Below are 14022 nucleotides of genomic sequence, written 5' to 3'. Positions count from 1 at the left end.
GTACATGCAGCTGGAACTGGTGGTACTGTTAACGTCTGTGGTTGCTTTGACCTTCCTGGAGGGCACAATACGTGGCAATGCTATACCTTCAGTATTAAATACTACTTTGGTGGCACCAGGTATTGATGAGAAAGAGCCAACAAATCATGGGAGGTCAAGTTTATTTTTCTGGAGTGGGACTTCAGTGGCATTCCTCCACATTAAACACTGCAAGATATTTCTTAGGCACTGGAGAAATACTGTGAACCCCAGGAATAAGCTCTGTTACTATCGACCTACTTACACGATCATTACCATAGTATCCGAGGATCGCCCAGTCGTTACTGTATTGATCTTCAGAACATCCCAGTGAGGTAGGAAGTGCTATTATCCCCATTTTACAGATGGAGAATGGAGGCACAAAGAGATAGGTCCAGATTGAAAAGATGGGAGTTGGGCGCCTAAAGACTTTTAAAGGTCTGGCCCTAAGTGACTTGCCCACGGTCATATAGGAAGTCTGTTCTAGAGCAGGAAAAGGAACTCCAGTGTTCTCAGTTCTAGGCTAGTACCCTACCCACTGGACTATCTTTTCTCTCTGTCCCAGGTATGATGTTTTTATCACAGGAGTCACTGTGGACTTTGTTGCTGCACTTTATCAGGCATGTGAGAACTTAGACACACTTCCAAGAGAGGCACATAAAACAATTACCTGTGGGTTGTATAGGGAAGAATTAAGAAACAGCTTGTTGTAGACCATGCATAGAGCAGCTTTCTTGGTGTATGGCTATAGAACTTTGTCAGACTTTTGAGATAACTCATTTCAGGTGAACCACAATTCAGATATCAGCCAAAAAGTTACTGGGTGGCTGGTAATCCTATAGATCCTTTTCCAGATAGGACTGTTCCAATGGTGTGATCCTGGAGGTATCTGCCCATCAAACAAGGCCAAGAAACAAACTGGCAAAAATACTTCTAAGGGATACCCTTGAGATGGACCCTTATATTTTGAATTCTTGTGACCTCATTTAAGGATATCGTGTTCCTTAAATACCTGAAACTGTTTTCAGATAATGCTGTACAGTAGGTAATCCAGCAATTTGGCAGAAGTGAATTACCATGTTGTCATTTACAGAGGATGGCACTTTTGACTCTTTTCCCCTTATGACTTTCAGTTTTCACAATGCTGCATGTTATGCATTTTTTTTTCAGTGCTGCATGTAGGCAGAGTCCCATTGAGATGTATTGTTCTGATCAACAATAAAGCCTAGAAAATATTTACTCTGCTGTGTGTTTTCCATATAGAACAGATAACATATTTCAGACTGTGCATACTCCAAAGTACTCATGGTCTGTCATGTAGTGACTGTTTAAGCAAATGCACCGACCGGGTGACTGTACAGATCAGTACTTTTTAAAAAAAATTGTGAGGGGATAATTGTCAAGAATGTTGGTATTATCTTCTTCTTAATAAGAGCTATTGGAGGTTTAGTTTCCTGCCAGATACCTCCAGAGATGGTCTGGATAAACCATAGGATGAGTTGAGGAAATGCATCTTTAACAATTCTGCTTTCCACTATATCCTAAGTATTATACTGGTATAACACTGGAGGACAGCTCAGATGCATTATGGGACTTAAACACATTGAATCAATAGTTCTAAGAGAGGCAAAGGTGGCCTACAGTCTTCTTGCCAGAGGTGGGTTAGCTACTACTTCTTAAAGGAGCTAATGAAAAACAGAAATGGCTGTGATGGAATGGAAGTCTCAATCAAATGTAACGTTTCAGGATATAAATAAACCCTTGGTATATACATAACATTTGTGAACAGGTGTTGAGGATTTTATCCATTTAAAATTCTTCTAGTTTAGTTTGGATATACAGCACTCAGTTTTCAGGCTTTCATTCAGGTGCTGTGACTGATTAGTCAGAGTGGGCAATGCAAATATAAGTTTCTTGTGCCTTACAAGGAGAAGAGGCTGTTAAATGTGCAGCCCATTTTACTGATCTGCCTTCAGCCGTTCTTAAGGTCCCAGCACTATGCCACATAGGCCAGCAGCTTTTCTTCTGTAATAAGGTAGTAAATTATAAAGGGATTTCAATATAAAGTTGAGTAAACTCTTATCGTGAGGAAAGTGAATGTCAGGTTGTATGCTTAAACTTAGTGATTATGATTTTTAGTAGCTTTACTTTTAGGATGTACATTATCTGTAAAGGTTTCAGAGTAGCAGCCGTGTTAGTCTGTGTTCGCAAAAAGAAAGGGAGGACTTGTGGCATCTTAGAGACTAACCAATTTATTTGAGCATAAGCTTTCGTGAGCTACAGCTTATGCTCAAATAAATTGGTTAGTCTCTAAGGTGCCACTAGTACTCCTTTTCTTTTCATAATCTGTAAAGTGATACCGTGTCCTCTTCTCTGGGGAAAAGTAGTAGGGTGAGGAGACAAGCAAGGAGTGACTTACCTGTGATGCTGAAGTCCCACCACTCAACAGTGAGCAATTCAAAAGGCTACAGCAGCAGAAGAGCGGGAGCAACTCCTGTCTCATCTGGCTTCACACATTCTACCATCTAGTGGGGTTAAAAAGTCACTTCTCTCCCGAATGCTTCCTACATGTGTTACTTGTTTATTAGATACACTGTGCTTGAAAATAAGGCTTAAATGTTAAAATATTGCTGGTACCTTTTCTGTGTTATAGAGGGGATCAGGAATACTAAACAATTTTGTTTAATTTATTCCTGAGGATGGGTAAGAAAAAGATCCGAGTTTTTGGATGCAATATCCAAAGCCATGGAAGTCATGAAACATTCATTCACCTAACTTGAGAAGGTTTTACGGTATCATAATGTCCTCTGTATTTCACAGCTCATTCTCCCCCCACAGAAGTAGAAACATAAAATTCTTTTTTGTGAATAGTTATCATTTTAATAATTCATTTTGCTGAAGCTTAGTTATGTATTCATTTAAACAAGGCAATAAATGTATGTGTTCAAAGTGATGCAATAGTCTTTAGGCTATTTCTAAATTATGCTAAACGATATCTGGAGTATAAGGAGAACTAAAATCAAACGCAGTACACCATCTTTGCTTCTCTAATAACAACATTTAGTTCCAAATTCTGCTCTCAGCTACACTGGCATAAATAGTTATCCATAATACATTTATTGGTGTCAACAACAATGGTACTATTCTGGATTTAAATGACTGCAAGAGAGCCGAATTTGCCCTTTGTACCTAAATAACATTTTTTACACCAAATACAGACCTGGGACCAACATCTGTGCAACTCCACTGGACCAAGATCCAACCTAGTATAAGCAGATGTAACCTCACTGAAATCAAATGAGTTGCATCTGCTTACACCAAGTCTCAGTTTGGTCCAATGTCTTCAATATGATTGCATGAATATAAATGAGAGCACAATTTGGCCCCCTCCTTTGTGGAAGGGAATGCAACATCATTGAAATCACATGACTTGCACCCACTTACCCCAGGTCTAGACTTGACGCTACCGTAAGCACGTGCTTCTACATCCGTTAAAAGGACTACTTGTTTGCTCACTTCTATGACACATCTCATTCAATTCGGTAGCGAGAGGAGTCGCATCTGAACCTTAGAACATACCGAACACAACGACTATTCTGGACATGAAAAGGAAATTTTATTAAACATGTTTACATAACATGAGTTGGGAGTTCATTTAAAAGCACAGGGGAGTGTTAAGACAAGTGGTCAAAATAGAAAGATACTACCGAATTATAATTAGTTGATTTTTGGTCACTAAGACAGAGCAGAATCTCATAGTAGTGCACCAGTGCTTCAGTTCTTCCTGCTCAGCAGGTCGAGCAGTAATCAATCTGTGCCCTAGGGAACCCTAGGGCAGAATAGTTCTGGCATGTTAAATAATAATAAATAGTTCACCTGGTGCAGGCAGTATGTCTATGATTTCAAACCTAGTGTGCACAGAGTTTCTACATGTGTTACAGCCCCACAGGAGGAATCTACACCAAAATATTTATTAGAAGGAATTTGGTCCATACTACATCACGTTTTCCATAGGGTAAAAAATAAAGTCCATCTATAGACATTTAGCACCAGACTAACAGACCTTGCCTGGCTAAAACCTGCAAAATGTCTATAAGAAAAATGGATGGCTTAGATTTCTTGGTTACTTCAGTATAGTAATTACGAGCAAACTGTACAAGTACATGCAACATACAAGCTGGCCTATGTGGAACTAACATACATTATTAAATAACCTTTTTGCTTCTTTTTACAAAACGTGCATGCAGCTTTGAACAGTTCCAAGTCATGCTGCCCTATTTGTGTGATCACAAAATTGAATGGCCTGTAAAAGGAGGGAAAACATATCATTGAACCAGCAGAGTCTGCAGTTTTTAGCACATTTACAGTAAATCACATGGAATTTCAAGGCCAAGAATAACTCAAATGAATAAAATGCAGATTGAAATTTGATTTTTTTTTTTACCAAAAAAGTAAGGTATCTTGCGTTAAAAAATCAAGCTTTGTGCTTGCATCAATCTCAAAGAAATGTAAACTAAAATTTGATAAAAACATTAGTAAGTGCAGAATATTTCAACTGGAATTTCCAGTGAAATACTGAACAACTCATACCATGCTCTATCCAGGGCAGACGTGTGTCTAAAGTGACACATATCAGAGAAGCCTGGGTACAGCTGAAAGTGTCATATGCTCAACCCCATTCCTGGTCAACATTTTGGGAAGTCAAATATACATTTATACACATGAACGTAAATATTTCCTCTCTGAGTCTAGGAAGAAAACTGCATTGCCAGTAATATTTTCAGTGTCAAAATGAAGACTAAAGCTGCTTTTATCAGTCCCCAGCATTAGCTGCAGATAGATTTCTTCAAAACTCTTCCATGCAAAACATCATAAAACATAGAAAACATTATATATAATGCAAACATATTTGCTTTTTACAAAGAAAAACTAGCACTGTGACTTAGTTGTTGTTGTTAATGAAATAATCTTGATTGGTCATTTGTTCTGGGTTGTCACCTGATAGACCTGGAAGAACCAGAACTAAGAAACAATGAGAACCTTAGTGGCATCATGTATGGTAATTCTGGCTGCTGAACACTTGAAGGGATACTTACAGAGATATACTTCAGCCCTTTTTTGTTTAGTTTAGAAAACGAAAGGAAGGGTCTCTGTTAGCATTGTGAGGACTTTTACAAAACTGGCAGAATCACACAGCAAAAAACTAGTGGAAGTAACAAGTACAGAAAAACTGCTGAAACACCAGGAAGTTAACACTGCTTGTGGGCTCTGTCAAAATGTGAAAAAATACAACACTTAACAGAGTGAGAGCTTCCAGTTTTGTTTTGTTTTTTTTCATTTTATTCTAATCTAAAGGTCGCGCTCTTTTTAAAAATTGTAATAAGCATCAGTGACTGTCGCTAGTAGACTGACTTACTGTATTTGATATACTATTTTGTTCTGTTAATTTAAGCCATCTTTTAACAAATAATTCAGACATATTTTTGGATAACTACTACAGGCAAAAACAGAAGTGATTGTCTCTCTCCAACAATGCTTTTGATCATATAAGAATCTGATTCTGATTGTTATCCTGGGTGGTAACATTTTTATTAGATAGCATAGTTCACTATGATCTAATGCAGGGAGGCCCAGTTGAACTTTCCAGAGATGACTGGGAAGCCCTGCGGGTCAGGGGAGTCAAGGTTGGATCCACTAGTGATGAGGGTGGAAATAATTTATACCATCCTATTACTACACTGGACAGATCAAGTTCCTCCAGAAGGATCTGTGCAACACCCATGAAGCATTTGTGATCCATTCGGCCATAGTCTCCCCAAACTATCACCTGTAAGGACATAAAATACAGATTTAACACTGTCCAAAGAATATACACTTATATGTTCATTCATGCAGCAACTCCCTACCTGCATGAGTACGGTGAGTATTTTTTCAAAGGAGAAGAGAAGGGGCCTGATGGTAGGATAGGGTTAGGGCCATAGAAAGCAATAGAGAAAAACTTCTAATAAATAATAAAGCTACATAGGTACATTTTGGGAGTCTCATGACGTTACAAACCACTCAGATATATTAACTGATATTTCTGAAATTAAGTGTTTATGTGGGTTGGGACTACTCACAATCTTACAGTTAAGTGAACAGTCAAGTGCTTTACCAAATCAGGGCCTAAACCAAGATTAAGTAATTACTGACCTGAAGGACTTTACCCTGTGGACTTTCATCAAAAACCAGTGTCTGTTGGTACAAAGGATCAAGTGTTTTCCGTGCAATTCTTGTCTTTTTCTTGGCTACACAGGCTCCATTTTCCAACAGGTACACTTTGACATAGGGAGCTGCAAAAATCCAACACCACCAATTTTATGTTTGGACTTAAGCATTTCACAGTATTGCACCATTGGGGTGGAGGACAAGAACAATGAATGGAAACTAACTAGAAAGAAAAGTGAACGTAACCACTTTCATTGGCCAAACTGAGTTGAATTTTCAACAGTAAGCAAACAAATTAGATGATGAAAAGTCAATTAAATATTTACTAGTTTTTAATTAAAAGTATTATCAGAGAGACAAAGTGAGAGAGGTAATATTTTGTATTCGGCCAATTTATGTTGGTGAGAGAGACAAGCTTGGTCCAATAAAAGATATTACTTCACACACCTTTTCTCTTTAATATCCTGGGACCAACATGGCTACAACAACACTGCATAAGTTATTATTAGTAACGCATGTCTTACATTTATCTGGTAAAGTATGATTTTTTTAACTGATGTGTTCCATGAACTGGATATTATTAATAAGAATATGTTGTCACTGATAGACAGTTTGATTGTTCCATGTGTTAGGAGTTCAAAGCCATTTCAAAATATGCCATTCCCAATGCCATTTCAATGAACTGGGTGTTTAAAAATGGAACACAGTCATTCCTGAAAACATTCATATAAAAAGGCAGTTGTTCCTCGTTTACTTCGTGTCTCAAATAGTTTTAAAGTAACATCTCAGCAAAATGTTAATCTGAAACCTATATTCTAATTATTATGATAAACAGTGTTTGTCCTGGAAAACAAAAATGTTTTCCAGCAAAAATGCCTTAAAATAAGGAGATTTTTATTATAACAATAATTTCATTTATTCTCGGTAAGCTCACATGTTTGAGCTCACAGGCACTAGTACCGCTTGCTGACTTATTCAAACACTGCCATATCACTGAAGATCACAGTACTCAGTTTCCACCACTTTGCTTGCTTGCTATTCCCTTTCAACTACTCTTTCTCTTTTGTAGATGAAAATAAACAAATGCATAAATAATAATGTAAGGGACTCCATATGCATCACCAGGTCCATGGTGAAATGTAACTAGATTTTGATTATTTTAATAATTTTGATGGATAATATCGGTTTATTTTTAAGCCCTTTTCCCAATTTATATCAATGTAAATGTTCACAGTTGTGAAAAATGATGTGTTTTAAGCATTTTTTCCCAATTGTTATCAATGTAAAGTTTCACAGTTGCAGAAAATTATGGGGGCAGGAATCAGACGATAATTACCTAATTACAATAGACATTGAGATTCAAAAAGTTAAAGCTTTAAACCATTACAATACAAATTGTCAGTATCACATGTAATAATATACAAAATAAATATCCTGAAAGCAAAGTCTAATAAGTTACAAGCAACATTTTTCTTACTTTGCCTATCTGTAAATTGTGATTATTACTGATGGATTTTTTGTTGGTTTGTGTGTCTACCGTGAAATCGACATTTATCAACATTTACCAATAAAAATCTAATCTGAACACCCCTTGCAGACATTCCTTCTAGCAAGGATTTTTCAGCCTCAGAAATGTTGATTTTGCTCTTGTGAGGGGAGCACTCCTTGAAATTAAATGGTGCGCAGAGGGAGGAATTGAATGTGGGCACAGTAGGTGCCCTAAGCCCTGGTCTGCACTAGTGGGGGATCAATCTAAGTTACGCAACTTCAGCTATGTGAATAATGTAGCTGAAGTCGGCATACTTAGATCGACTTACCATGGTGTCTTCACCGCAGTGAGTCGACTGCTGCCGCTCCCCTGTCGACTCCACCTGCGCCCCTCGTGGCGGTGGAGTACAGGAGTCGACAGGAGAGCGCTCGGGAGTCGATTTATCGCATCTAGATTAGACGCGATAAATCGATCCCTGCTGGATCGATCGCTGCTTGCCGATCCAGCGGGTAGTGTAGACATACCCTTAAACACATCTCTATTGAAAAAGAAAATGAATACATGTAAATGTAGTGACTGCTACAAAGAGCTGAGAAGGTCTCTTTCGAGATCTCTGGTCCACGCTTTACTGCATATTTTGTATTCTCCTGTCCTCCATCATTTGCAGTTTTCCTCACCTGGGGTAGATTTGGACCCAGGTTTTTGCGTGAGGCCTCGGGCTCTAATGACTTCTACTTCTAACTGGCCTTTTTTATCCACCATTCCAATCTGAATATCACCTGAAAGGAAAGGAGAAGAAAAAGCTTATTCCATTATCTGGGTCAGCTCAGTGCAGACCTCACCACAGTCAATTGTCTTCACTCAGGCAATTATTTTGATTATCATTATTATTATTGTACTGTGGTAGCATCTGGAGTCTCCAGTCAGGGATTTGTATCCCATTGATGGTCTCTTCCTCAAAGAGTCTTTGATCCAAGTATAAGAGGAGAGACACCAGGTGGATACACAAAGAGATGGAAGGAGCACAAGGTAAGTGTTCACCTCTTCTTGTCAACTGTTGAGAATAGCCCACTCCCACCTTAATTGAATTGGCCTCGTTAGCACTGACCCCCCACTTGGTAAGGCAACTGCTGTCTTTTCATGTGCTATGATATATATTCTGCTTACTGTATTTTTCACTCCATACATCTGAGGAAGTGGGTTTTAGCCTATGAAAGCTTATGCCCAGATAAATTTGTTAGTCTCTAAGGTGCTACAAGGACTCCTCGTTGTTTTTACTAGGTAAGTGTGTGGCTGCAAACCTTGCAGGTCTGTCCTTTAGAAAGAAGAAAGCCAGAAAAGTAGACTGCAGTCTGTCTAGCCAACAACTAACTTCTCTGAGGTTCACAATTTTTTTTTTACGAAAGTTTTTTAATGAGGGCAAGAGGGTGACAGTTCCCTTCCTGAACAGCACCTTGAACAAACTGCCAGAATATTAAGAGAACAAGATTTCCAAGCTGCTTCCTCAGTTCTGAATGTTCAGGCAAATGACAACTCTGGCTATAGCTGCAGAAAAGAACATTTGCCGTTTTGGGGTCCAAGTTCTGCTCTGACTTGGAAAGAAAGACTGTAAATGAAAAAAAGACACTTAAGTGCAGATCCACAAAAGAACTTAGGTGCCTAACTTCCACGTTACGTGCCTAAGTCCAAATATTTAGGTGCCACTGAAATCATCTAACCCCCTGCTAAGCTGCTGCCTAGTCCTCGAGTTGCCTAAAATCCTTCAGTGTCTGCATTTTCACAAGTCCCTTAGTGCCTAAATTTCTGCCATCAGACATGTGCACATCAGTCTAGGTGCCAAGTGCCTGATACCTAAGTTAAAAGTGGGATCCTCAAATGGGGCTCAGACGAGGTGCTGTGGGGCTTAATATGCTAGGCATTCTCAGAGCATGCCTAACTACACATAAAATGGTCTAGAGGGAGGAGGAGTTGCGTGCCCTATCCACTGGAGAGTGAGACACACTGATGCTGGTCTCTCTCAGTCTCTCTGGTTGAGGCCATTATACAGTATATAAATATGTAAATATGCATTGAGCCAGATACAAAGTGAGGATGACACTCTTGAGCAATTGTTAGGGCGCTCCTCTGAGAGTGGGAAACCTACGTTCAAATCCCTTCTCCTCAGGCAAAGGGTTAATTGATCCAGGGTCTGCCACATCCTAGGTGAGTGCCCTCACCACCACTAGAAGGGTGGCTCTTGCTGCAGTTAGGCAATGTACCACTGCTGTTCTTGCAAGAAGTGGCTGAGGCACCTGACTCCAGGAGAGGGTTTCCAGGTGTGGATCCCAAATAGAGTTAGGTGCCTAACTCCCTGAGAGGGGTGGAGATTAGGACACACCCCTCTTCTTTGCATCTGCCATTGGCTAGCTTAGGTGACTCCCTGCCTAGCGTGATGGGTTTTGATGATCCCATTCTGAGTCACCTATTTGTAACCACTCAGTGCAGAGGGAGACAAGGCACCTAATCCAAGGTTTATGGATTCTATTGGGCAGCTAGGCACCTACAAGTTAGACTTTGTGACACTGAGTGTTGCAATACCTAAGTCCCTTTGTGTGTTTGGGCCTTAGTAATTATGGGTCTGATTTTCAAACCATGAGAAGTTCAGGGCTGCATAAAAAAAAGTCGTCAAGACTGATCATGCCAATGGGTAGATAGTCACCTAACTGGCTGTCTGGGTGCTCAAATACCTCATTGGACATGCCCAGTTGTGGTAACTGTGGAAGCAAATGGAATTCCCACCTGTGCAGGACCCTGACCTTATGATGTCTGACATGTAGGTCCATGTTTCTAAGCAAAGAATAGTGAATAAACCTGAGCTACAAAATTTGCTGTATTCTTAATGGTAACAGCATTGTTGTTCAAATGTAACTGAAAAGGAGACCTTAGCACACTTCTTCCACTATCAGAATATTATAGCACAGTGCTTCGGACTACTCTAGTATTCGTGATATGACAAGCCAAGCAGGGATGGTTTGTTATCTATCAAAAATTTGCTTCAACAAACACAGCTCTATACTGGGCTACAAATAGTTTAGAGGAAAATTCCATAAACCATGCTCTTGGGCTACCTTTCAATGCTGTAAGCCTGTATATTCAAATCCAGTTTATGCTACTGGCAGTCGGCAGGGGGTGCCACAACACAGACATTTTCAAACTAGCAGAGACAACTATCCACTAGATATAAGCCCTTGAAGAGAAAGTGTTAGGCAGAAAGATTGAGTGAATTTTGTAGCCCAATGCCTTCCCTCAGCCTATAGAAATAAAGGCCCCAATAGATGGAAATAAATTGTTATCACTCAGGAGCCCTGTTGGAAGAGGTCTAGGGAGGAAAACAACTTTTAAGCAAAAAGTGAGGCGAATGTAAACTAGCACCTGGATTCACTACTGGAATCACCCTGATTTTAAAATGGACAACAGAAGAACCCAGATGCTTCTTATTTCCTGTAAGAAGGAAATCTGATATATTTTAACAGGCCTTATAACATTGTACAGGCTTCATGCTCAATAAGCTTATAGCCTGGTAACTCCTATTGCAAAAAATAATTAATTTTGGATTTATACAGCAGCTCAAGACTTCTCCTTCTTTTGTACAGCTCATGAGCTGCAAAAAAGAGACGATCCCCTCCCATTTTTCCTCCTGGTTCCCTACTTCTCCTCAGTAGTAGTTGAGTAGCCTCCTGAACCTGAGTTCCTGCAGTGCTTAAGACTGCTCAGCCAAAGCACTTGCTATCTGTGATTTTTCACATGCATAGCGTGATTAGGCTAGTAGAGATGTCAAGGGTTATTTCTTCTTCATCCTCAATGCACAGCCCCACAAAATATGTCACCGAATCACTCAAATGCAGACTGAAGGGATTTTGCCCCTGCTCCTGTCTTTACACACTGCTGTGGTGGTGTACGTGTACCGTAAACAGCCTGCAAGGGCCTGGGGAAGAATTTCTTCCCTGCAGGCAGAGCATAAAGCCATCATAAATGGCCCTGTGCAGGCTCCCCATAAGTGTCCATGCAGGGAGTGTGGAGTGGATGTGTCAGGGGCGAGCCTGTAGCGCTTGGTACTCCAGGGGATTCTCAGATGCTTCGGATTACTGAGAAAACCATAGTTAGCCTTTGAGAGGCTGCTGGAAATTAGATTTTAAATTTTAATCTGTTCCAACAGCAACAATCTAATGACATCATTTGTAAACTGGTTGTCAGCCTTGTTGCAAATATGCAGTAGAGTTTCAAATTTTTGAATATCTTTCAATATCTTGAATATCTAATATCTAATATCTTTCAATTAGCTAAATCTGGGTCAGATTCCATTATTGGCTCCATAATCAGTGGCAACCATGTGCAAAAGCTAACTAGCAATTTGCCAGGAGCCAAGGACCATAATTATTCTGCATAGAAAGGAACAGATTGCAGCCACCATCTTTGATACGGAAGTGAGCTCTGTGGACATTACAGGTCCCAGCATGAAATAATCTATCTTTGTCTGATTTTGGATGAAACAGAGCATCAGTTGTGTTTATGGACAGCGGAGCTGGTGCTAGGCATAAGCAGACTAAACAATTGCTTAGGGCCCCAAGCAGCTCAAGGGGGCCCCTATTTGCTGTTTATTATGTGTTATGTGGGAGGTCTAGGCCCGCTGACAGCAATTCCGGGCCCCAGAGCCAAGGCTGTTCCCAGGGGGTGCAGGGCCTGGGGCAGAAGTGACGAATCCGTTACTTCCAGGACCAACTGGTCACTTCTGGGACTGACTGTGCTGGCCAATCGTGCCAGCCCGCAGGGCCCCCCAAAGCGCGGGGCCCGGAGTGGTCACCCTGATTCGCTGTACCCTAGGGATGGCTCTGCCCAGGGCAAAAGAGTTAGTGGGACCCTAGAATGGTCCGCCTGAGATTTGGGTGAGCTGCCAGCTGTGCTGCTGGGCGTGGTCTTCTGGCACAGCCAGGGCTTCCACATGCCCGCCCAGCTGCCTTTGCTGCTGCCGGCACCACCCCGTGCGCACCTAGGAGCCCTTTTAAATCACCCAGGCCCCTGGGCAATTGCCCCCTTTGCCCCCCACTCACACTGTTGGCAGGCCTCCAAAATATTCCTGCTTAGGCCCGCCAATGGGCTAGCATTGCCTCTGACACAGCACCTTTGTGTTAAAGATGAGGAAGGCCATTTGGCAGAACTCTTTGGTAGCCCATGTGCTAAATTCTGGCCACCTGAACTCCACTTTGGTCAATGGGATAGCATTTGTCTTATACATGAGAACAAATTATTCTTACCCATAGCAGGGGTTGCTAGTGTCTGTCGACCTACTAATTGTGCAGGTCCAAGTCCATCAAGGAAATCACTAAATTGACTGTCAGCACCCAGCCGCACTCCAGGGAATATTAGGCTACAGAAATACAAAACATGAGTACGTGTAAATCCAACATTAATTTATAGTTGCTCATAATAATTAACATGGAAATGCTTCTCATGCACAATACACAGCCTCAGGGAATGTAACTGCAAACTGTAGTGCAAAACCAGAACCCCAAAATAGGTACACTGAAACCATCTCACAGGGAAGTAGCTTTGTTCACCCAAACAACTTGCCATCTTTGCGTTTTACTACAGCAATAAAGAGCCTGACCAACATTCCCGATGACCCTGACTGTGACAGCAGGACCTTGCTCCACAGGTGCAATTAAAAGGGTATAGGCAGCAATGTCTGTGGGCTTGTGGACAGCCATGTACAGTGGGGGATAGTTGTAGCAAGACCATCTCTTCACTGGGATGTAGCTGTGTTAAGACCAATAGCCTTTTCACCCCAATTCCATGGAAAAGTGGCTATTTCTCTACCCCACCCCTACTCAGCTAGAACTGAAGTGTGGCAAAGGTCATAATCCCCAGGGCACCGAATGTAGTTCACATTTGAACTGGGTGAATAATGGATTTTGATTTGTTGGCAATTTCAAAAAGTAAAAAAATTGTTTCAGGTCAGCCCAAAATGAAAAATTTCAGTGAATTAAAAAGTTTTTTTTTAAAAAAGTTCATTTGTTTCATTTCATGTTTCATTTTGACCTTTTTGAAACTATTAAAATTAAAATGAAAAGGAAATTTTTTAAATGAAAAGTTGTTTCATGCTGAAATTGAAACATTTTGTTTAGTAAATGATGAAACTAAATGTTTCAATTTTTTGGATTTTTTTTAAACAAACAATTCAGCAACATCAACATGAATTTGTAAAAGGTTTCAGTGTTGTGGAATCGGCATTTTTGCTGAAAGAAGTTTTGGATGAAAAATTTCACCCAGTT

At 40.4% G+C, this 14022-nt stretch overlaps 1 protein-coding gene across 43 annotated transcripts in view; it reads right to left on the bottom strand.

The window, feature by feature from the left end:
* Window positions 1-2917: 2917 nt before the first annotated feature.
* The window catches only part of RIMS1 (regulating synaptic membrane exocytosis 1), a 507196-nt gene continuing 496091 nt past the window's right edge, over window positions 2918-14022 (bottom strand). For all 43 annotated transcript variants that reach the window (XM_073336446.1, XM_073336400.1, XM_073336430.1 and 40 more), the window contains 4 exons: window positions 13006-13118; window positions 8392-8493; window positions 6211-6350; window positions 2918-5845 (listed from right to left, as the gene is read on the bottom strand). In XM_073336446.1, the coding sequence (XP_073192547.1) occupies window positions 5627-5845; window positions 6211-6350; window positions 8392-8493; window positions 13006-13118 (574 nt within the window). In that variant the 3' untranslated portion in view covers window positions 2918-5626. The remainder of the gene's footprint in view (window positions 5846-6210; window positions 6351-8391; window positions 8494-13005; window positions 13119-14022) is intronic.

Source organism: Lepidochelys kempii, chromosome 3 (assembly GCF_965140285.1).
Source record: "Lepidochelys kempii isolate rLepKem1 chromosome 3, rLepKem1.hap1, whole genome shotgun sequence".
Classification (NCBI taxonomy): Eukaryota; Metazoa; Chordata; order Testudines; family Cheloniidae; genus Lepidochelys; species Lepidochelys kempii.
Note: the sequence above shows the minus strand (reverse complement) of the source record. Positions and strands in the feature narration are given on the sequence as shown.